The sequence below is a fragment of the Myxine glutinosa genome, chromosome 3 (genome assembly GCF_964187855.1).
Source record: "Myxine glutinosa chromosome 3, kmMyxGlut1.1, whole genome shotgun sequence".
NCBI lineage: Eukaryota > Metazoa > Chordata > Myxini > Myxiniformes > Myxinidae > Myxine > Myxine glutinosa.
Window position 1 is genome coordinate 125251282 of NC_136263.1, and position 26126 is coordinate 125277407.

Below are 26126 nucleotides of genomic sequence, written 5' to 3' on the forward strand. Positions count from 1 at the left end.
AAAATAAGCGAAGTACCAACTTATAATCTGGTGTGTGGGTGTATCTCGGCATAAGGAAGAACCCTATTGAAAATTGGGTCGCCACGTCAAAATCCAAGATGTCCACCGCCATGTATGTCTGAACCTTGTGAGCGGAATATCTTGAAAAATAAGCGAAGTACCAACTGCCATTCTGGTGTGTGGGTGTATCTAGGCAGAAGGAAGAACGCTATTGAAAATTGGGCACGTCAAAATCCAAGATGGCCGCCGCCATGTATGTCTGAACCTTGTGAGATGAATATCTTGAAAAATAAGCGAAGTACCAACTTCTAATTTGGTGTGTGGGTGTATCTCGGCATCTGGAAGAAAGCTATTGAAAATTGGGTCGCCACGTCAAATCCAAGATGGCCGCCACCATATATATGTCTGAACCTTGTGAGCGAAATATCTGGAAAAATAAGCGAAGTACCAACTTATAATCTGGTGTGTGGATGTATCTAGGCATAAGGAAGAACCCTATTGAAAATTGAGTCGCCACGTCAAAATCCAAGATGTCCACCGCCATGTATGTCTGAACCTTGTGAGCGGAATATCTTGAAAAATAAGCGAAGTACCAACTTCTAATCTGGTGAGTGGGTGTATCTAGGCATAAGTAAGAACGCTATTGAAAATTGGGTCGCCACGTCAAAATCTAAGATGGCCGCCTTGCGTCTTCCACTTTGTCAACTCGCATCACTTCACCGACGGGGGACCTAGGCATAACGCTTGTTTTCATTCATGTACATCGGGTTATTTTTATGCCTCCGCCGACGAAGTCGCCAGAGGCATTATGTTTTGGGTTGTCTGTCCGTCTGTCCATACGTCCGTCCGTGTCGGCTAAACCTCGTTTTTCTCAGCAATCATATGTCCGATTGAGACGAAACTTTCAGGGTAGGAGTGGGACGAAACTTTCAGGGTAGGAGTGACACCCATGCAGAATGTTTTTATGATAATTGTAACGTCATATGTCACGTGGTATGGCAGCAATCTTGGATTAAAAGCAAATAATAAAAAAATTATTTCTCTGAAACCACTGAATGGAAACATTTGAAACTTGGCACATTGTCAATTACTCCCAATAGGGAACAAAAGCATGATAATGACATCATAGGTGATGTGGTATACCAGCCAAAAATGTTTTAATCAAATTCCTTATTCTAAAAATCTGAAATTGCATGCACATGATCTATGACCCATTTGTATTGAAATATTACATTTATGACATCGTAGGTCACATGGTTTGACAGCCATATTGGATTGAAGGAAAATATTTAATAAGTATATGTCTGAAACCGCTCACCCTATCGATGTGAAATTTTACAAATGTCATCTAACAGCACTGTTGCATGTAGTTTGAAAATATTGATGTCGTAGGTCACGTGGTTTGGCAACCATCTTGGTTAGAAAAACGAACCATATCCGATCAACACAAAACTTCACAAACGTGATCCCCTAACCATACGTATGCAGAGTGTACATTTTGAAGGTCATATGTCATGTGGTATGGCAGCCATATTAGCTTGTAAGCCAATATTTAAAAAAAATCCCTTCTCTGAAACTGCTTCACCGATCGATGTGAAACCTGGCGTGGCTGGTGAAAATGTTATACTTGAGAACAGCTGAAGGAATTTAAATCAAACTTGTTTATTTTTAGGACAATGAACGATGGCATCTACCTGTTGTGGGACTATGCAGAGGCATATTGGCGACACAGTCACATTGTTCTCGTTTTATTATTGTTTTTGGCACCGAACGTGACATTATACACCACCCAAATAAAGGGACGTGTTTACTGATATTGAATTGAAACGTTGCAGGGGACAGGTATTGCAAAGCAATTCTCCCACTTGTTATGTTATATTGCTTTGTAACCCGTCATTTATGTACTTTTAAATGATCCGACAGGCTGTCGGCACAAGCGAAGGTGGGAAAGTGCACCATCCAAAAGGGTGAAATATCAGGGCGGGTTGATCCGCCCATTGGTTAGGGCACCAGAGGATGGCAGCCAAGCGGGGGGTGTGGGCAGAATAGTTAAATGCAGGTTGTGAACAGTGGGTGGAAGGAGGGGGAGAAGAGATGCACGGGAGCTTTGTCAGAGAACCTGCTCTTGGACTCTTGGGGTTTTCTCTATGATACGGCACGTATCGGTCTGCAGCCTACCCACACGCCCCCAACTGCAAGCCGTTCCCACTTCCCCCCTCATGCCGACCGTGCCTACAGCATCAACTGTCTTTTTTCAGGGGAAAAAACCACTTGGGATTAAGCTGCATCCCATCCGTCGGTATTTTCAGTCTTGTCAATTTCTTCTGGTCCTTTCTTCTGAGGTGTACTTGAGGCCTTACAGATTAGTTTGATAAGGACTTGCCAATCATTTGTTTACTTGGGGGTGCGTATGGGGTTTAACTATTGTCCAGATTTGTATTGCTCCTTTTATATTCCCACCCTTTTTGTTGCACAATACAACTTTATATATTCACTTTGTTTCTGAGTATTCAAGTTGTTCTGATCGCTTATACAAATTATAAGCATCCATAAAAGGACAAATTGGATTCAGGAGATTAGCGGCCCGTACAAGATTGTAACCTGTGTCCTACGATCTCCACTCTTCGATTGCTAATTAGGGTAATCAGACGCACGGTGCTTTTTAGTGCAACACCTGACTGGCTCGGGCTTTCCACTTGAGACCGTTTTGACTCGATTTGTCAGGATTCGGACAGGACAACTGGGACGAGCCTTAGAAAAATACTTTATCTTAATGCCATATAATTTTTGATGATGAAAACAGACAAAATGAACTGTAAAATATCTAAAGGTCCTTGTTTATCATTCAACAGATTACACCTGCCGGGACAGCCGAGTTGAACTTTTCTGCGCTCAACAATGAATTCTTTTCGCATGCTGTGTTCCAATGGCAAGAGAGATTATTTGAAGGTGAATCTTGATCTATGCTGGTTATTTACCTTTAATATATTGAGCATAGTCTGTATGGAATGCCTGATGTCGAGCTTGTGTGATCGCCCCCTTTCCATTTTTGATTGCAAGAGAGGATGTAACCCTTGTTATCATTTTTAGTTTACTTGCATAAAGGAACGTCAATGTTGCTGGCATGTGTGGTCCTTCATCAATGTTTCAATATACAGTGCATATAAACGTGCATGTGGATGTGTTCCCCATGTGTGTGAGCTGCATGGAGGAATTTCACATGTGTGTGTCATTGGTTGTTATCTCCAAATACGTGTTTCAGAAAGTGGAACGTAGCCCTCCCAAGTCTCTTGTGGTATGACTGTTTGTGTGTTCACTTGTGCTCAACTTGCACCGATTGGTTGGGCTTGGTTGGGATGGGGTAAGGGTAAGATCCTCTGTACTCCTCACTCTCCTCTCACCCCCCCCTCTCCACCCAATCATTCCTCTCCAACCCTCACTCCTCTCCAATCCTCACTCCTCTCCAACCCTTACTCCTTTCTCTCCCCTCACTCCTCTCTCTCCCCTTACTCCTCTCTCCCCTTACTCCTCTCTCCCCTCACTCCTCTCACTCCTCTATCCCTCACTCTCCTCTCGCCCCTCACTCCTCTCTCACTCCTCTGTACTTCTCACTCTCCTCTCCACCCCTTACTCCTCCCTACTCCTCACGCCTCTATATCCTCTCTCCTCTCCCCACTCACTTTTCTCTACCCCTTACTCACCTCTCCCCCTCATTCCTCTCCCCCTCATTCCTCTCTACCCTCACTCCTCTCTACCCCCACTCCTCTATACCCCCACTCCTCTATACCCCCACTCCTCTATACCCTCACTCGCCTCTCCCCTTCTCACTCCTTTCCCACCTTGACTCCTCTCCCCCTCACGCTGCTCACCACTCACTCCTCTCCTTCCCTCCTCGCTCTTCTCCACCCTTCACTCCTCTCCCTCTCATTCTCCTCTCCCCCTCACTCTCTTCCCTCTCCTCACTCCTCTCATTTATCTTCTCCCTCATTCCTCTCTCCTTCCCCTCACTCCTCTTCAACACCGCCTCACTCTCACTCTCCTCTCCCCCTTCCCCCTTCCCTCTACCCCTCACTCTCCACTCCCCTCTTCCATCCCCCCCTTCAACCCCCTCACCTCCCCTCCCCTGCCTCCCCCTCGCCTCCCCTCCCCTCATATGTCTTCCCCCCTCTCTTCATATTCCAAGCACAAAGCGACCCATTGTTGCCCAGAAACGCCGGGTACTTTTGCTGGTAATAAGATATTTATAAGATGAAGGTAAAGTTGATGAAAAAAATACAAATAAAAGTTGTTGAATGGGCACTTGTAAAAGTGCCCATTCTGATTAAAGGCAGAGACTGGCAGAAGACCTTGCAAAAGTAGTGATGTCAATCTATCAAAGTCTAAAAGTAGCAATAAGAACAAAAGAAGGATGTACAAACTCCTTTGATGTGAAGGTTGGTTTTCCACAGAGATATGTGCTAAGTCCACTATTGTTTATTCTTGTGTTGGAGGAACTTAAGAAGTTAGAGTGGGATTTCCATAGGAATTCTTATATGTGGATGTTTTAGCTGAGACAGGGCAACAAGCGAACAAAATGTTTTATAGATAGAAGGTAATGGAAAAAAGGACCCAAAAGTAAATCTGGATGAGACCAAGCTAATGGATAGTGGTGAAGAAAAAAAGTAGGAAAGTGGAAAGCAGTTACCAGAACAAACTCTATACAGTCCACTGTTTGTGAAAGATGGTGCCACAATAAGCGTCGTGGAGTTAAGAGTACTTTGAATCAGGCTGGTGGTAGGTTATGTGTAAGGTATACAGTATCGAAAAATAACTAAATAAGTCGATCGCACTGCAATGAAGGATAGAGAGATAGAGAGAGTGCCTTCAGAAAGTATTCACACCCATTGTCTTTTTACACATTTTGGTTCATTACAGAGCCTGAATTCAAAATAGATTAAATTAATTTATTTGGTCAATGATCTGCACTCAATACCCCATAATGTCAAAGTGGATTTTTTTTTGAAGAATTATTTACAAAATGACAAATGAAAAGCTGAAATGTGTTGAGTCAATAAGTATTCAACCCCTTTGCTATGGCACTCCAAATTGAGCTCAGGTGCATCCAATTTCCTTTGATCATCCTTAATATGTCTCTACAGCATGATTGGAGTGCACCTGTTGCAAATTCAAATGATTGGACATTATTTAGAAAGAAACACACCTTTCTATATAAGGTCCCACAGTTGACTGCATGTCAGAGCAGAAACTCTACCATGAAGTCCAAGGATCTCCGTAGAATTCAGATAAAATTATGACGATGCATAGATATGTGGAAGGATATAAAACAATTTCTAGAGTGACGAAAGTTCCAGCGAGCTCCATCATTCGGAAATGGAAAGAATATGGAACTATCCAGACTCTTTCTAGAGCTGGCCATTGGAGCAAACCGAGCAACCGGGCAAGAAGATCATTGGTCAGGTGGGTGGCCAAGAACCCAATGACCACTCCGACAGAACTACAAAATTCCTTGACTGAGATGGGAGAACCCTCAAGAAGGACAACAGTCTCTGCAGCACTTCATTAATACAGGCTTTATGGGAGAGTGGCCAGATGGAAGCCACTCCTGAGAAAAAGGCACACGACGGCATGCCTGGAGTTTGCAAAAAGACATCTGAAAGACACAGCATGACGCAAAAGATTATGTGGTCTGATGAGACGAACATTGAACTTGTTGCCCTGAAGCCAAAGCACTACGTTTGGTGGAAAGCAAGCACAGGTCATCACCCATGTACCACCATCCCTACCATGAAGCATGGTGTTGGCAGCATCATGTTATGGGGATGCTTTTCAGTGGCAGGGACTTCGAGACTTGTACGGATATAGGGAACAATGAATGGAGCCAAATGCAGGCAAATCCTCGAGGATAACCTGCTTCAGAGTGCAAAAGACCCTTAGACTGCAGCAAAGATTTACGTTCCAACATGACAATGACCACAAGCATACAGACAAAGCAACCCTGGAATGGCTTTAGGCGCAAAATGTGAAAGTCCTTGAGTGGCCCAGCCAAAGCGCAGACTTAAATCCCATTGAGAATCTGTGGAATGCTTTGAAGACTGCTGTTCACTGATGCTCCCCATCCAACTTGACAGAGCTTGAGCGAATCTGCAAGGAAGAATGAGATAAACTTTCCAAATCCAGATGTGCAAAGCTGACACAAGCATACTCAAGACTCGAAGCTGTAATCACTGCCAAAGGGCCTTCTACGAATGACACATGGGGTTGAATACTTATTTAATTAGATATATCTGTATTCCATTTATTATTAATATTTTTTTAAATTCGAGAAAAAAATTCTACCTTGTCATTGTTATGGGTGTGTAGATCAGTGACCAAAAAATCTCAATTTAATCCATTTTAATTTCAGACTCTAACACAACAAAATGTGAAAACGTCAAGGGGTGTGTTTGTGATTTGCTTTCTGAATGCACTGTTTGTGATTTGGAGTGAGAATTGAAAGGGTGGAAATGTTTTGTTACTTAGGAGACAGACATGTTTGACGTCACGAGAGGAACATACATAGCTTTAAGGTCTAGGTTGAAGGTAGCCTGAACTAAATTGGAATATTTAGGAGGTATCCTAACAAACGAGCAATTATAGTGTATCTAGTCTGTGTTAGGCCAATCCTATATTATGGTGGTGAAATGTAGGCAATGAGGAGGCAGATGATAGAAGAATAGAAACATATTTGAGTATATCAAGATGGATGTGGGGGATCTCATTGAAAGATGGATGGAAAAGTGAAGATCTTAGAAATACTAAAATAGCAGTACAGAGAATGGATTGAAAAAGAGAAGACTTAGATGGTTTGATCATATGCAGTGCATTCACAACGTATTCAGACCCCTTCACTTTTTTCACATTTTGTTATGTTGCAGCCTTCTGCTGAAATCGTTTCAATTCATTTTTTTCCCTCATCAATCTACACTCAATACCCCACAATGACAAAGAGAAAACAGGATTTTAGAAAGTTTTGCAGATTTATTAAAAAGAAAAAACTGAAATATCACATTGACATAAGTATTCATACCCTTTGCTATAACACTTGAAATTTAGCTCAGGTGCCTCCCATTTCTCTTGATCATCTTTGAGATGTTTCTACACCTTGAATGGAGTCCACCTGTTGTAAATTCAATTGATTGGACATGATTTGGAAAGGCACACACCTGTCTATATACGGTCTCACAGCTGACAATGCATATCAGAGCAAAAACCAAGCCATGAGGTCGAAGGAACTGCCTGCAGAGCTCAGAGACAGGATTGTGTCGAGGCACAGATCTGGGGAAGCCTACAAAAAAAAAATTCTGCTGCATTGAAGGTTCCAAAGAGCACAGTGGCCTCCATAATTCTTAAATGGAAGAAGTTTGGAGCAACCAGGACTCGTCCTAGAGCTGGCCGCCCGGCCAAACTGAGCAATCGAGGGAGAAGGGCCTTGGTAAGAGAGGTGACCAAGAACCCGATGGTCACTCTGGCTGAGCTCCAGAGATCCTGTGTGGAGATAGGAGAAACTTCCAGAAGGACAACCATCCCTGCAACACTCCACCGATCTCGGCTTTATGGCAGAGTGGCCAGACGGAAGCCTCTCCTCAGTGAAACACACATGAAAGCCCGCTTGGAGTTTGCAAAAAAGCACCTAAAGGACTCTCAGACTGTGAGAAACAAGATTCTGTGGTCTGATGAAACCAAGATTGAACTGTTTGGCCTCAATTGTAAACGTCATGTCTGGAGGAAACCAGGCATCGCTCATCACCTGCCCAATACCATCCCACGGTGAAGCATGGTGGTGGCAGCATCATGCTGTGGGGGGGTTTTTCAGCAGCAGGGACTGGGGGACTGGTCACGGTTGAGGGAACAATGAACGGAGCAAAGTACAGAGATATCCTTAATGAAAACCTGAAACAGAGCGCTCAGGTCCACAGACTGGGCCGAAGGTTGATCTTCCAACAGGACAATGACCCTAAGCACACAGCCAAGACAACGCAGGAGTGGCTTAGGGACAACTCTGTGAAGGTCCTTGAGTGGCCCAGCCAGAGCCCTGACTTGAACCCAACCCACCATCTCTGGAGGGACCTGCAAATGGCTGTCCACCAACGGTCCCCATCCAACCTGACAGAGCTTGAGAGGATCTGCAGAGAAGAATGGCAGAAAATCCCCAAATCCAGGTGTGCAAAGCTTGTTGCATCATACCCAAGAAGACTCGAGGCTGTAATCGCTGCCAAAGGTGCCCCAACTAAGTACTGAGTTAAGGGTCTGAATACTTATGTCAATGTGATATTTCAGTTTTTTCCTTTTAATAAATTTGCAAAACTTGCAAAATCATGTTTTCTCTTTGTCATTGTGGGGTATTGAGTGTAGATTGATGAGGGAAAAAATGAATTTAAACGATTTCAGCATAATGCTGCAACATAACAAAATGTGAAAAAAGTGAAGGGGTCTGAATACTTTCTGAATGCACTGTACCAGAAGGACAGAGGACGAATCCATTGGGGTTATGGGATAGCTAGATAGCAAATCCTAGATAGCAAGTTTTAATGCAAATAGAAAAATGACCAAGAGGCAGGCCAAAGAAAACAGGGTAGGAATGCATGAAGGTCATTTCTTTGATGAAAGAAGATTCAAGCAAACCAAGAAAATTAAGACAGGCCATCAATCAACCAACCCTATACAGTCGTGGAAGCGGACATTAAACGGACACTTTTTAGGTAGCACACTCTGCACTTGAGTAGGTAGCACTTGAGCTGTCTAGTCTGGACACTATTCCTGACCCAACTGGAGAGATCATAGAACATGATACACCATGCAGAGTTCAAGTTTATACTTCAATTTTTTTTACAATAATGATTTTAAAGATAGTTTAAAAATACGGAAGTTTAGCGCTGTTGAAGCAGTCTTATACACCACCCTGCCAAAACTTCCAAGAGCTCAATTCCAAAAAGGGTCACATTTTGTATTTGGAGCACATACACTCTGGTTTTAATTGTAGTGAAGGAGCTGCCACACATCTTCCGAACTATATGAAAAATATTATGTGGAATTCTCTCATCCACACCCATATCCACACATTCAGTTACATGTGTATACGCATATTGCCAAATGTGAGAGTATAGACACTCCAATATGTTCACAAACACTCGCGTACGTATACACACCCATGCAAGTATGCGCACATTTTAGAAAGTGTTGGAAGTTTGGTACACAAACCAGTGTAGACAAAAAAAATTCCGAAGGATTCGTTTCAGGTTGCCGAGGCCAATTGCAGTAAAGGTTGACGTCTTTAGTGAAGAATTATAGTCCTTTAATCTCCAACCAATTGAGCACTTGCATCGGAAGCAAGGGTGTGAAATTACTTCTGTTTAATCTCCACTTTGGAAAATCCAAACCACTGTGTGTCCTGACTAATTTTTTAATTTCTCTTTTTGTGAATCAAGTGATTTTTAAGGAAATGCAAATGAAAGTAATTTCACAAATTCGGTCTTACCTGTGGGTAATGAGCACATGCTCTTCTTTACTTTTATGCATGCTAAAGTGATGTCTATGATATTATCATGCTGTTATGACTATGTTTAAATATTCCTCTTTTTTTACACTAGATTCGAATCTCCGCCTTCTTTTTCTGGAGAAGCTGAAAAATACAAGGGAGGTAGCAGAAGTGACCAAAAGGTACAGTATGTCATTAGACAGCCATCTACAAACTCCTCCATGAATCATTGGATCCCGGTAAAAACTAGAACGGCACTCGGTAGAGCGCGTACCTCCACCTGGCTGAGCAGTTTAAGTGTTTTGTATCCCACTCATGGGCCGGATCTGGATCCAGACCTGAACCCAAATCTAATCAGCTTGTTCTTGTCACCTACCAACTCATCCACCAACTTTTGTCATAATCCGTCCACAGCGTTTTGCGATATCGAGCTGTACTTCGTTTCCGGTCTCTCTCGACGGTGAATAATCACTTTTTAAATTATCGTATTTGGATCTTCACCAAAATCTCATCAATTTGGCCGTGTTATCAACCCAACCGGTCCACCAAGGTTCAACCGAATTGTCCATTATAAATAATTATAAATTATAAATTATATTGTCCAATATAAGTAATTATAAATACCTCACCACCACATAAATCAAAACACCTCACCACCATGTGAATTAAAAACACCTCACCACCACGTCATTTAAAAACACCTCACCACCACGTCATTTAAAAACACCTCACCACCACATAATTCAAAATACCTCACCACCACGTGATTCAAAACCACCACAACGTCATTAAAAACACTTCACAACCACGGAAACAAAAGTTTGAGGGAGTCGTTAAGTGACAACACAGACACTGCCACAAACGGGGCAAACTGCCACAGACAAACAAACGGGGTTGAAAAACATAACCGCCGTCCACCTTCGGTAGTGGAGGTAATAAATAAAAAGAGAAGCCTGTCTTAATTGCTTATCTCACCTTGTTGCTACTGTTGCTACTGCTATGATGGGTCTTGAGTCAAATTTTTCACTTTTTTTTTTTTTGATATTTAATTATTTGCAGATGCCCATTAGGATTAGATCTGCTTGGCCATCTAAACTGTGATTTAACGTATGAAAGTCATCGCAATTTTATCCATTACATCGATTTCAATGGTTGGCTTTCCAAAATGGGTTTATTCCACATTAACTGTGATTTAATTTGGTTTGTTCTCTTTTATTTTTTGTTTCCTATTAAATTGATGCAGGCTCGAATCGCTGTGTTTATGTAATTTTTTGTTGCATGAAATTAAACGTCTGTCTGAAATTCGCTGTCCCCTCAGAACATCTTCTGCTGCATCTACGGAAGCAAAATGCACCGCGCATGTTTCTGAGAGATTAGGTTCAAATTATGCCAAGAACTTGCCTTCAAGGCCTGCTGAACAGATGGTGCCTGTTGGTTTATATGAGCAAATGTGCTTTCAACATGGACACAAGAGTAAAACTGGGTCACAAATACCATCAGAGAAAATTTCGACTTTGGCTGCAGACAAAACTGCAAATATGATAATGGATGATTTCGGGGTTGAAGTTTTGAACAACCTTAGGTACATATCAGGAATTTCTGGTTCGGATTTGAAAACGTACAAGTGTCCACTTAATGCGCCCAACAAAGTTGTCTCCTGTTCTGCAAATTCGGAAAAAGCCTTGGCACCTTGTGAGAGTGCGGCTTCGACACAGCGTCATAGTGGTGGTGAAGCCCAAATTGAGGTCATTCGGTTCGGAGACTGTTCTGAGCCTTGTGAAGCTACCGACGCCACCTCTCTGCTGCATCCATTGTGGAAGGCCTTGATGATGCCTGTTGAGGTATGTCATCGAGAGGTGCCCTCGGGTTTATTTTTTAAAATGTATTTCAAGGATTGTTTATCCATCAAGTGGATGTTGTATTCAATTGGAGTCCTTTTTTTACACTTGAGTGCCTTGTTAAGTTTGTCTAGTCCCTTGCTTCACAGATGATGGTTTGACTAATAAAGGTCTTGTCAATGTTATTGCACGATTCAAAACGATGCTTTGTCAGTATAGGGAGAGTTAAAAGTTTCTTGGAGCGGCTTGTTGGTTGAATGGGTAAAGCCTTCTTGTATTTCCCTCACTGATGTGTGCTCAATTCCAATTGATGCTCTACTTACCTGTCCAGGATGAATTCAGACTTTGAAACGTTTGTGACTTGTGAGCACCCCCTACGCTCAGCCATGAGTCCAATTGCCACCAAATTGTGTTTTGGCTTCAAGATAAGAAACTCATCTTTTACCCAAAATTGCTCATTATTTAGTTGTGCATTGAGAAAAATAGTTTTGAAAATAGTCTGTTCAGAACAGATGTTATCATGGAGGCGTTTGTAGGGCCAATCCTAAGTGCTATGAATAAACTATTGGGTTTGTGACTTGTGGCAGGGCAGGTAAATTATTATTGACGATACAGTTGGATATCTGATAGAATTGGGATTTGAGACAACAAGAAGTAGTGCTCAGCCATATTGAATGCCTGGAAGGAAAACACGAATCGTACCGTTAGGAGCCAGCTCCAGAGATGGGAATTGTATTCTTTAAAACTTTTGCAGTTATGAGCTAAACTTTTTACAAGTTCTCATTGTATAACTTTTTAATTCTGATAATCCTCGATTGATCAACAAATGCATTAACCTAAATCGATTTCTTAAATTAAATGGACACAATTTCCCTGGCCTAGTCTTTATCAAAAGGCACGATGGGACTATATATTTTTTGTATACAGAGTCGAGGCTCGTGGAAAAGCCAGAACGCAACAGAACAAAAGGAACACCAACAGCGCATTTGAAGGACAACAATAGAGGGAGACTTGGACAAATAATGGGTTTGAGGAGGAATGAGGGGTAGGGGAGGATGCATGGGGTGGACAAGAGGGATACATAAGCAGATTTGGATACAGAAGCAGCTGCAGAAAATGTGGAAAAAAAATCCCTGAACCAGAAGTGGATTAATGTAAATCCTCAAATTCCATCAAGAGCACAGTTTGTTTGGACACAGTTGTTGTTTGGAGCACAGTTTGGCCACATCGCCACATCGCCTCCCCCTCCCCTCCCCACATCGCCTCCCCCTCCCCTCCCCACATCGCCTCCCCCTCCCATCGCCTCCTCCCCCTCCCCTCCCCACATCGCCTCCCCCTCCCCTCCCCTTCCAGTTTGGAGCACAGTTGGAGCACAGACCACAGTTGTTTGGAGCACAGTTTGTTTGGAGTTTGTTTGGATTTTGTTTAAATGGACACAATTTCCCTGGCCTAGTCTTTATCAAAAGGCACCATGGGACTATATATTTTTTGTATACAGAGTCGAGGCTCGTGGAAAAGCCAGAACGCAACAGAACAAAAGGAACACCAACAGCGCATTTGAAGGACAACAATAGAGGGAGACTTGGACAAATAATGGGTTTGAGGAGGAATGAGGGGTAGGGGAGGATGCATGGGGTGGACAAGAGGGATACAGAAGCAGATTTGGATACAGAAGCAGCTGCAGAAAATGTGGAAAAAAAATCCCTGAACCAGAAGTGGCTTAATGTAAATCCTCAAATTCCATCAAGAGCACAGTTTGTTTGACTTCTTTTTTATACAAGGTTGAGGTTAATGAAGGGCTTGGAACACAGAAGTGACCAGGACATAACATAACAGAAGGAAAGGAACCATGGAAAGATGGGGGTGGGGGGGCGTTGGGGGGTTGTGGGGGAGGGGGGAGGGGGCACCAACAGCAGTATTGGACAAAAGAGCAGAACTGGAGGAATAAAGGACACCACCAAGAATGAGAGTGAGGGCAGGAGGAGATGGGGTGAATCTGCTGCATACAGGTGCCAACTCTCAATGACAGAAGTAGAAGGGACAACTGGATAAGAAGCAGAAGTGGAACAAAAGAAAGAGTACAAGAGGAGAGTGAGGGAGCAGGTGGATGTTTGCTAATCTGGAAACACATAGAGGTGGACTTGGGGAATGTTAATGAGTTTAGAAAATATAATTATGTGAGAAGGGGAATGACCTGAGATTGTGGTCAACAGCTCTCTTGAAACCCTGGAGGGAAGAATGACTTTTAACAGACTGTATTGATAACGCTGGTTGAAAGAAAAGAAAAAGAAAAGAGGAACATTAGAGTGGAGGTGAGCCCAGATTTTGGGAGTTTTCACCAAAAGGCGGGTTACTGGCAGACCACGAGCACCACCACCCGCAAAATCAAGTGCTGTCAATTTGAAATTGAATAGGGTTGTTACTTTTTTGAGCTGTACACTTTACGGCTTCATGCTTCACTTGTCTAGTCCTCCTCCTACTTCTTTTCTTCTCTAACAAGTTTTGACTTCTGCCCTGACTATTCTATCGTGGATATTTTGTGTCTCCTAACACAGCCGTAGATGAATTCCCTTAACCATAAGCAAGAGGTGAAGGAAATCTCTCTATATATATCTCTCTCTCTCTCGAGCCACTGGTGCTCTGGCATCCAGCCTGCTTTCTAAGTGTTCTTCATTTTGTATCCAGGCACCACTGCTCAATTGGTTGTGATTATGCTCTGTGAGTGGAGACCATGGGTGGCCCTTGATCATGTCCTTTCAAATTATCTTTCCTAGCAGGCCAGGGTTCCACTGCAGCATATTAAGCCCGACATTATTCTTGATCGACAACAATGATCTGATTCTCTTGAAAATGAACTTGACCATTATGCCGACGGCTCCACCTTCTGTTACTGATGTGAAAGGTGTTGCCATTACATAGCATTAGCTGGACTGCATTTATAATATCTACAGTGCCTTCAGAAAGTATTCACACCCTTTGACTTTTTTCACATCTTGTTGTGTTACAGCCTGAATTTAAAATGGTTTAAATTGAGATTTTTTGTCACTGATCTGCACATAATACACCGTAATGTAAAAGTGGAATTTTTATTCAGACATTTCTACAAAATAATACAATGAAATACAGAAATATCTAATTTACATGGGTATTGAACCCCGAGTTAGTACTTTGTCAAAGAGCCTTTGGCAGCGATTACAGCTTCGAGTCTTTTTGGGTATGTCTGTGTCAGCTTTGCACATCTGGAGTTGGGGAGTTTCTCCTAGTCTTCCTTGCAGATTTGTTCAATCCCTGTCACGTTGGATGGGAAGCGTCGGTGAACAGCAATCTTCAAGTCCTTCTACAGATTCTCAATGTGATTCAAGTCTTTGCTTTGGCTGGGCCACTCAAGGACTTTCACGTTCTTGTTCTGAAGCCATTACAGTGTTGCTTTGGCTGTCTGCTTGGGGTCATTGACCTGTTGGAATGTAAATGTTCACTGCAGTCCAAGTTCTTTTGCACTCTGAAGCAGGTTATCTTCAAGGATTTGCCTGCATTTTGCTCCATTCATTGTTCCCTCTATCCTTACAAGTCTCAGTCACTGCTGCTGTAAACAATCCCCATAGCATGATGCTGCCACCACCATACTTCATGGTAGGGATGGTGTTGGATGGGTGATGAGCTGTGCTCTATTTCCGCCAGTCATAGCTGGCCAGTCGTTGCATTCAGACCAAAGGGTTCAATTTTCATTTCATCAGACCACAGAATCACTGAGTCTTTCTCATGATATTTTGCAAAATCCAGGCGTGCTATCGTGTGCCTTTTTCTCAGAAGTGGCTTCCGTCTGGCCACTATCCCATAAAGCTTGGATTTGTGAATTGCTGCAGAGATTGTGTCCTTCCGGCAAGTTCTCCCATCTTGGCCAAGGAGCTCTGTCGGTCTGTCAGAGTGATCATTGGGTTCTTGGTCACCTCCCTGTGACCACGGTCTTTCTTGCCCGGTTGCTTAGTTTTGTCGACAGCCAGCTCTAGGAGGAGTCTGGGTAGTTCCATATTCTTTCCACTTCCTAATGATGGAGCTCACTGTGCTCTTGGGAACTTTCAACACTCTATAAATTGTTTTATACCTTTCCCCAGATCTATGCCTCCTCACAATTCTATCTCGGAGTTCTATGGACAGTTCCTTGGACTTCATGGTGGAGTTTCTGCTCTGACATTCACTGACAACTGAGGGACCTTATCTAGAAAGGTGTGTTTCTTTCTAAACCATGTCCATTCAATTGAATTGGCCATAGGTGGACTCCAATCAAGTTATAGACATTTCAAGGACGATCAAAGGAAATTGGATGCACCTGAGCTCAATTTGGAGTGTTATTGCAAAGGCGTTGAATGCTTATTGACTCAAGATATTTCAGCTTTTCATTTTTTTTTTATATAAAAAAAAAAAGAAGCATTTTGACATTATGGGGTATTTATTTTTTGTAGACCAGTGACAGAAAATGTCAATTCAATCCATTTTAAATTCAGGCTGTAACACAACAAAATGTGAAAAAGTCAAGGGGTGTGAATACTTTCTGAAGACACTGTACATTCCAATTTTTGTTCGGTTTTATTTGATTGCCTTGATATCTGTTCAAAACACTTGTCCATTAATCGTAATAACTCTATTTAATAACCCTATTTGTGAACGTCTGTTTGTTCGGTTGTGCCTCATGGATAGCCTAAAGAAATGACTTGGAGAGGGAAGAGGTGGTCCATGGGGGGTAACTTTTCACCACAAAAAACAGGGGCGCATCAGATTTAGACTAGGGGCGTGCCCGAGGGGCATGGTGTGGCTTCTTCTGACTATAAAAAGCCCACTAAACTAAATTGCGTGACTGACTTTATTTTCTGGGCAACGCCGGGTAACTCTGCTACTCTCACATATGTGCGACATGTGGCATAACTTCTGTGCGTTTGTCCTCATCCAGCTTGGAAATTCGTACAGCTGTACAGCTCCGTATACACTCATTGCATTCTCTCACCACCTCTATGTGCAGTTTTAAATAAATCCATAAATAATTAATTATTTTTAAGTATATATTTTTGCTAATTTATAAGTCTGCAAAATGTTTTTTTTTTGAATTTGTGCCAGTCCACTGTCGTTGGATTTTATTCTGTTAAGGATCAAATAAACCTCATATTATGTATGTCAAAAGGTTGTGTTTTTGGTTCCTCTCCCCGTCCCCATTCCCTTCCCCATCAACCACACCCTTCATATTAAATTCCCATAAACATGTTTTATCCGTCTCCAAATTCTTCTTTTGTTTTCTCTCAACCTCCTCTTCCTTGTATTCACTCCTCCATCCTTTTGCATGCCTAAAATGTATAAATGAATCTTGCAAATCAGAGTTATTTATATTTTCATACCTGAGCCCCCTTAATACTGTGCAATTATTTTTCCAGGTGAAGCTGACTCCCTTGAACTTGGAAACCTCTGTGAGAACTTCTGTATCCAATGGGAGTGATGGCAAAGCAAATTGCCAAGTTGGAGCCAGTTCTGACAAAAGTGTTGAAAAAAGGCAGCGTTCTTGGTGCAATGGTTCATTATTTCCGGACAGAGGTCACTTGGCGTGCAAGAACTTCGCAATTTCTGGTTTTGGTGATACGAAGCTGCTTCGTGGAGCATGTGTCCAGTACAAGCTTGTCCCAGTGGTACAACATCTCAAATGCAGGCCATCATTGAGGGTCGGAAATGCTGGTAATAATGTAATCCAGCAGCCTCGAGCATTCTTGCCATTGAACTCTATTCCAAAACAGCCACTGTTGCACGAAAGCGATACAATGAATTGCAGCCGAGATGTGCAGAGGCCCAGAAGAAAATTGCAAAACAGACAATATTGCCATTCGGTTGCCAGAAGACAGAGCCAGAGGTTGAAAAAGCAGCGAAACCGCGATGCTGCTTTCAAACGTCGCCATCTTTTGAAACGTCGAATCACCTCGTTGATGAAATGCAAAGGTAAGCCGGTGAAGCTTCTGGTGCACAGCAGAGAATTGACTTATCTGAAGGCCTCGCAGAGGAACCACGAAGACTTGCGGCGGTCGCGGGCATCATCCAAAAAATCGACCAGAGTTCCTCAGCCGCCGTGACGGATCTCCAAAACTGTATTTGCCTTGGCCAAAGAAAAGAATAAAAGGATCGATTTTACTTTTGTAGCAATGCCAAAAATAACATGTTCTTTCTTAAAATAAATAAATAACCTGCCATATATGAACCCTGTCAGATATGGGATATCGGCTCCGTTTTCCAGTTCACATTTTCTTAATGTATTTGGAATGTTTTGTCTAAATGTATTTGGACCAGATTTTGTTGTTGGCTAATCGAAAGAATTTGGTGCTCATTTGTTTCTCCATTGGATATATTTCTTGAAACGTTCAAATGTATTTTCAGATATAGCTGTCTCGTGCTGAATGAGATGACTTTATTCAGACAAGTCAGGAATTTTTGCTCCTATGTCTGTATATCTTTGTATATCAGCCATCCTCTCCTTGTTTCGTACAATATAAATATTTACTTGAATCTTCCAGTGTTCTCCATAAATAATATTTTCTTTTGTTTGGAAATAAATAAATGTAACTGCAAAGCAGGTCTTTTATTTACATATATATATTTTGGATACAGAATCGAGGCTCATGAAAGAGCTAACATTTATCACACAAAAAAATCAAACAGACACGCAAAGTATATAATAAGGGGAGCGGTGGACAAGATGGGGAGAGAAGAGGAAGCACACAAACACAACATTTGAGAGCAGGGACATCGGGAAATCTGTGGGAGGGAGAGAGCTTGGGGGGAGGAGGTGTGGGAGAAGTATAAAACACAAGGACACTGCAACGACTTCCAGGAAAGAAGTCGGTATTTTAAAAAAGTGGATTTGGGGTGAAATTAGCGGGGGTAGAAAAGATCAAGGTTTTGGATGGGGGAAGATAAGAGATGGTGGTAAACAGCTGTTTTAAAGACCTGGAGGGAGGAGTGGGATTGAAGGGAGTGGGGGAGTTTGTTCCAGAGACGGGAGAAAAGAGGAGTGAAGGTGAGCGGAGAGTCTTGATTTTGGCAGTTTAACCATAAGATGGTTGCAGGCAGATCTTGTGCGGCCTGTAGGAATACTTGGGGGACAGAGCACAGAGAGAGCTGGGGGTGCAAGGCCGGAGAGGAGTCGGTGGAAGACAGAAAGACCACCAACCTGCCTGCGGTGAGTAAGTGAAATGCCCTCGGAGTTAGCTTCATCGCAGGAGATTCCATTGATTCTGAAAGCTTTGGTTTCAACAGCGTGAAGTCGAGCTAGGTGAAAGGCAGGAGCCCCGGCCCAGAGGGGAGAACAGTATAACATTGAGCTGTGGATGAAAGCCTTGTATGTGGTGAGGAGCTCAGTTGTGCCAAGGAAGGACTTCGCATGACGGAGGATGCCCAGTCGGCCGGCAACTGGCTTTGGAGGCCAGATTTGAAATGTGGTTTTCCCAGGAAAGATCATGGCAGATAGTGAGACCCAAAAGCTTGAGTGACAGAACTTCTTGGAGAGGATTATTCAGAAAGTGGATGGGAGGGTTGTGCATTCGGTCTTTTCGGAGAGACATAGGAAGAGTGAGATTTGTCAGGATTGAAAGACATGTTCCACTTGTTTGACCAGTCTGTGATTTTGTCCAGGTCTGCAGAGAGCGAGGAGGCTGCAGACTGCCGATCTGAGGGATGAGGAATGGAGCGGCAGAGAGTGGAGTCATCAGCAAAGAGATAGAGAGGATTTTCCAGAGAGTCTGAGAGATCATGATGAAGACTAGAAAAAGCACAGGGCCCAGAACACTGCCTTGGGGAACTCCAGCCTGAACAGGAAGGGGAGATGAGAGAAACCCATTCAGGGCCACACGTTGACTACGACTAGAGAGGAAGTCCACCAAGCATGCTGGAGATTTCCATGGATACCAAAGGAGGAGAGTTTGGTGAGCAGAGCGGGGTGACAGACCGTATCGAAGGCACGTGATATGTGAAGGGAGACAGCTCTGATTTCCTGTTTGGCATTGAGGAACTCCATCCATTGTTGAGACAGCAGAAGCAGCATGTCCAGAGTAGAATGACCTGGTCTGAAACCAAATTGATGATCAGAGATCAAGCCATTGGAGAAGAGGAAATATTTGATATCCGAAGCAATGATGGATTCCATGACTTTGCTGATAATTGGGAGAAGGCTGATTGGTCTGTAGTTGCAAGGATCTGTTTTTGCACCTTTTCTGTGTAAAGTGGTGATGTTGACTGATTCCCAAGCTGATGGCAGATGATCTTGAGCAAAAGAGAGGGTGAAAAGAACAGAGAGAGGTTGAGATAGAGTGGCAGAACAGGATTTTAGGACCCGTGGGCTGATGCCGTCAGGTCCAGTTGCAGAATCAGAGTCGAGGGTTGACAGAAACTTTTCCACCTTGTTTGGAGGAAAGGATACAGAGTCCAGGAGCAGCTGGGTACGGTGGGTACAGAGAGGAATGCGTTTGGGGCACAAGATTTAGAGGCAAACACAGAGTTGAGGCATTCAGCTTTTTCACGAGCGGAGTCACCTGTGTAGCCGTTTGAGGTAAGGGAGGGGATGGAGGGGGAACAAACACCAGAAACGGATTTGACCAGACGCCACCAGGATTTGGAAGAGGGAGACAGTTTTGAGAGTGCGGAGTTCGGTATTTGTTGAAACTTTCCTCAATTCAAACCTACTGTTGGGAATTGTGTTGCTTCACGCAAACTGTGATATCTGGCTTTGCTTTGGACGACGTGGCACTTTAAAACCTTCTGTTCTGTGGAGAACTTAGATTTTGAATGGAGGAAAGTTTCAGAATAATTTTGTTATGTGCGCTAATTGTTATGCACATGTGGTTTACTCATGCTTGGTGTTTAAGTGTTTTTTTGTTTTTTTTGCCAATCTGGTTTCAAGATAAAGCGAGTCAGACATAACTTGGTTTATTGGAGGTTTGCTCATGAAATAACACAATTGAAAGTCGGAATAGTGCAGCAGATAAACACAAAAATTGTGCATTTTATGAGAAAAGCATGAAATTTTTAACATAGTTAGTGCATACCATAGGGTTTATTTTCAGATGTGGAGGGAAGTCAGATTTGACCTCTGAGAACCGTGAGAGGTCAAATCCAAAATGGCCGCCAGTCCACCGAGTCTAATGTTCAAACGCGCTTAATTTTGGAACCAAATAGTGTAGAAAAACATTATAGGTGTCATTTCCAACTAAATTGGGGATGCCTGGGAAACTTGGAAGTCTTTCCCAGAGGTGAATGATGCTTTCAATGAACTCCTAGGCATGCCAAGTGAGGTCAGTGAAGGCTCAATGTTACTGCTAGAGCGATTTGTGGTGCTGATGTACGATAGAACCAGTGAGAGCACGGAAGTGAATGATGCCAGGAAACAGCTCTTCACACAGAAGTTTAGAACTCTAGAGAACATTCCTCCAACCCAGGGCAACACTCAAGCAGCACATCAAACACACTTGCTACCAGGCCAACTGTTGGAACCAGGCATTGGTCATAGATCCAGAGATGCCAGACCCACCTGACTGGGGCTGGACAAAGGAAACAACTGGGTGGCAGCCTCTTTGGACCACTCTTCCTGAAGCATCAAAATCGTGCCATGAATTGATCGACTGTGGCTGCAAGAAAGGGTGCACTGGACGCTGCAAATGTGCCAAAGCGGCATTCAAGTGCACTGCACTGTGCTGTTCTGGAGACTGTTAGATTTAGATCATTACCAATTTTCATCATTGCACTTGATTTAATGTAAGCTTTCGTGGACATACTTGGTTAACTACAGTTATTTTTTCAGAGGTTATTGCATCATTCCTTGCAGTGTAAACACTTTTTTTTTCATCATTTCTGGTCTTTGGGTGTTCTGTACCTATCCCTGTACCTGAAAAAATTAAGTTTTAAAAGTTCAAATGAACTTTTTCCAATAGCAGTTTCAACTGCAGTATCATAAAAATAGATATTTAACGTAATTTGACCTTGACCGTGACCTAAATGCATGTCCTTGAGTTCTGGCGATCTCAAAAGTATCACCAAATGAATGGGCATCCCCAATTTAGTTGGAAATGACACCTATAAGCGCGTTTGAACATTAGACCCGGTGGACTGGTGGCCATTTTGGATTTGACCTCTCACGGTCCTCAGAGGTCAAATCTGACTTCCCTCCACATCTGAAAATAAACCTTATGGTATATACTAACTATGCTAGAAATTTCATGCTTTTCTCAAAAAATGCACAATTTGTTAAAATATGAGAGCTTATCCGCTGTACTAGAATGTTTATATGGAAAATATACTTGAAGGTAGATCTAAACTTGAAGGTAGGCCTCAACTCTGTGTTTGCCTCAAAATCCTTAGTCCCAAACCCATCTCTCTCTGTTCCCACCTTTCCCAGTCGAACCAAACTGCTCCTGGACTCTGTGACCTTCTCTCCTGACAAGGTGGAGGAGTTTTTGTCAAACCTCGACTCTGATTCTGCAACTGGACCAGATGGCATCAGCCCACGGGTCCTAAAATCCTGCTCTGCCGCTCTATCTCACCCTCTCTCTATTCTTTTCACCCTATCTTTTGCTCAAGGTCATCTGCCAGCATCCTGGAAATCAGCAAACATTACCACTTTACACAAAAAAGGTGCAAAAACAGATCCTTGCAACTACAGACCAATCAGCCTGCTCCCAATTATCAGCAAAGTCATGGAATCCATCATTGCTTCGGATATGAAATCTTTCCTCTTCTCCAATGGCTTGATCTCTGACCATCAATTTGGTTTCAGACCAGGTCACTCTACTCTGGACATGCTGCTTCTGCTGTCTCAACAATGGATGGAGGTCCTCAATGCCAAACAGGAAATCAGAGCTGTCTCCCTTGACATATCACGGGCCTTTGATACGGTCTGGCACCCAGCTCTGCTCACCAAACTCTGCTCCTATGGTATCCATGGAAATCTCCATGCATGGCTTGCGGACTTCCTCTCTGGTCGTAGTCAACGTGTGGTCCTGAATGGATTTCTCTCATCTCCCCTTCCTGTTCAGGCTGGAGTTCCCCAAGGAAGTGTGCTGGGCCCTGTGCTTTTTCTGGTCTTTATCAATGATCTCTCCGACTCTCTGGAAAATCCTCTCTATCTCTTTGCTGATGACTCCACTCTCTGCCGCTCCATTCCTCTTCCCTCAGATCGGCAGTCTGCAGCCTCCTCACTCTCTGAAGACCTGGACAAAATCACAGACTGGTCAAACAAGTGGAACATGTCTTTCAATCCTGACAAATCTCACTCTCTTACTATGTCTCTCCGAAAAGATCGACTGGACAACCCTCCCATCTACTTTCTCAACAATCCTCTCCAAGAGGTTCTGTCGCTCAAGCTTTTGGGTCTCACTATCTGCCATGATCTTTCTTGGGAAAACCACATTTCCAAGCTGGCCTCCAAAGCCAGTCGCCGACTGGGCATCCTCCGTCGTGCGAAGTCCTTCCTCGGCACACCTGAGCTCCTCACCACATACAAGGCTTTCATCCGCAGCTCAATGGAATACTCTTCTCCCCTCTGGGCTGGTGCTCCTGCCTCACACCTGGCTCGGCTTCACGCTGTTGAATCCAAAGCTTTCAAAATCATTGGAATCTCCCGCGATGAAGCTATCTCTGAGGGCCTTTCACTCACTCACCGCAGGCAGGTAGGGGGTCTTTCTGTCTTCTACCGACTCCTCTCCGGCCTTGCTCCCCCAGCTCTCTCTGTGCTCTGTCCCCCAAATATTCCTACAGGTCGCACAAGATCTGCCAGCAACCCTCTGATGGTTAAACTGCCGAAATCTCGGCTCTCTGCTCACCTTCACTCTTTCATTCCTCTTTTCTCCCGCCTCTGGAACAAACTCCCACACTCCCTTCAATCCCTCTCCTCCCTCCAGGTCTTTAAAACAGCTGTTCACCACCATCTCTTATCTTCCCCCATCCAAAACCTTGATCTTTTCTACCCCCACTAATTCACCCCAGATCCACCTTGTTTGAAATTCCAACTTCTTTCCTGGAAATCCTGGCAGTGTCCATATGTTTATACCTCTCCCACCCCCCCCCCCCCTTCACATGCCTCCCCCCCAAAGCCCTCTCCCTCCCACAGATCTCTCGATGTCTCCATGTCTCTCGGTCCCTGCTCTCAAATGTTGTGTTTGTGTCCTTCCCCCTCTCTCCCCATCTTGTCTACCGCTCCCGATGTTATTTGTTTTATGTGTCTGTTTGTCTTTCTGTGTGATTCATGTTCGCTCTTTCACGAGCCTCGATCTTGTATACAAAAAAAAACAAAAAAAGAAAGAAAAAAAACAAACAAAAAAAACTTAGACCCACTTACCATCCACCAGTATTAATCATTAAGAATAACTAATGGAACAGCAGTCCAGATCATCAAACTCCAATGAACGAGGTCCCAAAGACGCACCTGCACCATGTTAGAAACCTCGCTCCAAACTTCCAAAATGGGCGCTTACCGGGATATAGTGAGTTGCCGTTGCCCCCAGCCATAAAGATGAATAAACAAACACACGCACGGCACTATATCCGATATATGAGGTCCCAAGTGAAACTGACCTAGAATAAAGCATGATTTGAGAATACTCCACAACAGACATTTTAAGGGGTGGTATCCCCTCCTGGCAGACGCCCCAAAATGGCGTTCCATAGGGGCTAGGGCTCCAGAATAAACATAATTTTTCCCACATATATCAATTTAATTCTTTAATCCTGTTTCATTGCTTGCATGCTCAGTCAGGGTCGCCCAGATAGCTCAGATGGCAAAGCACTGGTACGGTTTTCCAGAGGACCTGGGTTCGATTCCTGGTCTGAGCACGTAATTTTCCCACATATACCAATTTAAGATTTAACATACGAGCTCTCGGATGAATTGGGCTCAGAATGAAGTGTTAAGGCCCTCTGAATATGGTATAACCATCAAGACATTTTTGGGGTGGCGACCACTCTTGCAGACGACCCTGATTGCAAAATCAATTGCAGTACACAATTGATGAATTGTTATCTAATAAAAATGCGCTTTATTACCCTGCACTCGCGAAGCGAAATGCAGGGTTAAGCATTCGGGTACGTTACCTACGTACGTGCGTGTCTGCATTTAAAAAATTCATTTTCTCGGCAACCATTGGTCCGATTGACATGAAATTTTCACCATAGGAGGGCCTCCTCCTGTAGAATATTTTAGTGGATATTATGACGTCACAGGTCACGTGGTACGGGCGCCATCTTGGAAAAACAAAAAATATTGCACCTCCATATCAAAAACCTCTGCACAGAAATAATTGAGACAGGTCTCATGGTAAATAACTCTCCATGCGGAATAACATATGTGAATGATGACGTCATAGGTGCCGCCGTTATGACGTCATAATTCGACAAGTAAAAAACTTTATCCGATCAGGATGAAATTTCTTGAGCATCTTCTCGGTATAAATTGATTCAGAAATAAAATTATAATTACGTCGTAGGTCACGTGGTTTGGCCGCCATATTGTTTTGAGTGACAAGGCTGAAAAACGACTAAAATCTAATTTTCTCCAAAACGACTGAACAGATCGAGGCCAAACTTTGTAGGCAGAATCGCATACCCATGAACAAAAAAGTCAGCGAGCATGACGTCATGCATCACGTGGTTTCGCAGTTATGTCGTTTTTGAGCATAAACTTTTAAAACCTAGCTCCTCCCTCATTTTTGAGCCTATCGAAGGGAAACTTCACAGATGTGTTCAGCATATCAGTCTCCTAAAATGACCTTTTGGAATTTGCGATAGGTGACGTGGTTTGGCAGATATAAATAATTAAAGGAATATATTAAAAAATTTATAACTCTTGAACCGCTTCATTGATCGACGTGAAACTTTTTATTATGGTGGAGGTAATGAAGTGTAACATGTGTGCAAAATTTCAAGATGACTGGATGTACGGTCTGAAAGCTAGAAGTTGTTATTGCGTGAAGAAGAAGAGTCGTCTAGAGTGGGCATGGAATTAATTATCACACTGCACATGATGAGCAGGCAAAGTACGGAGCGACCTCACGGGGTCATTTTGACCTCAAATAAAATTCTGATTTCAGATTTGTCAATAGCTGAGGTATATTAACACAGGACCAAAACAGATTTGGCGAAATTCCGACGATTTTTGACGAAAATATAACATTTGTGTCTGCATTTCAGTAAAGTAAAGTGTGTGCCGTGTCAGCCATATGGGGAGTAGGTGTTGTTAATGATGACGTAATTGGTGCCACAACTATGACGTCATAATTCGACAGGGACAACGCTTAGTCTGATCAGTTTGAAATTTATTGATCATGATCTGTGCAACAATTATTTAGAGAATATAAATTTATGATGTCATCGCTCACATGGTCTGGCAGCCATATTGGATCAAAAAAAAAGAAACGTTCAAATATAGAAGAGTTGGCTCACACCAAGTTGACTGCGCAGGGTAAGTATTCTATGAATACCATCTAGTTACATGATGGTTTCTACACTTACCAATTTCATTCTTATTTGATGTCTACAAAACCTATTGCTCTCACTGTTTGGGGGTAGTGAATCACCACAGTTGCAACGTCTATTCATTTGCAGTACAACAAAAAAACATGTTCACTGAAAGTGCAGTTGATTTCCTGTGCATATACTTCTACGTCATACATTCCCAATACTTTTTTAAATACCGATTACCCTTGCATTCTTGATCCTCGGGTAGACCGTCATCATGACCGTCTTCACTCATGATGTGCAGTGAC

General features: G+C 43.1%; 1 protein-coding gene across 2 annotated transcripts in view; it reads left to right on the forward strand.

The window, feature by feature from the left end:
- Positions 1–17950, forward strand: part of LOC137423221 (uncharacterized) — a 74269-nt gene extending 56319 nt beyond the window's left edge. For both annotated transcript variants that reach the window (XM_068110137.2, XM_068110138.2), the window contains exons 7-10: positions 2853–2949; positions 9627–9696; positions 10833–11355; positions 16773–17950. In XM_068110137.2, the coding sequence (XP_067966238.2) occupies positions 2853–2949; positions 9627–9696; positions 10833–11355; positions 16773–17456 (1374 nt within the window). In that variant the 3' untranslated portion in view covers positions 17457–17950. The remainder of the gene's footprint in view (positions 1–2852; positions 2950–9626; positions 9697–10832; positions 11356–16772) is intronic.
- The last annotated feature ends 8176 nt before the right edge of the window (positions 17951–26126 follow it).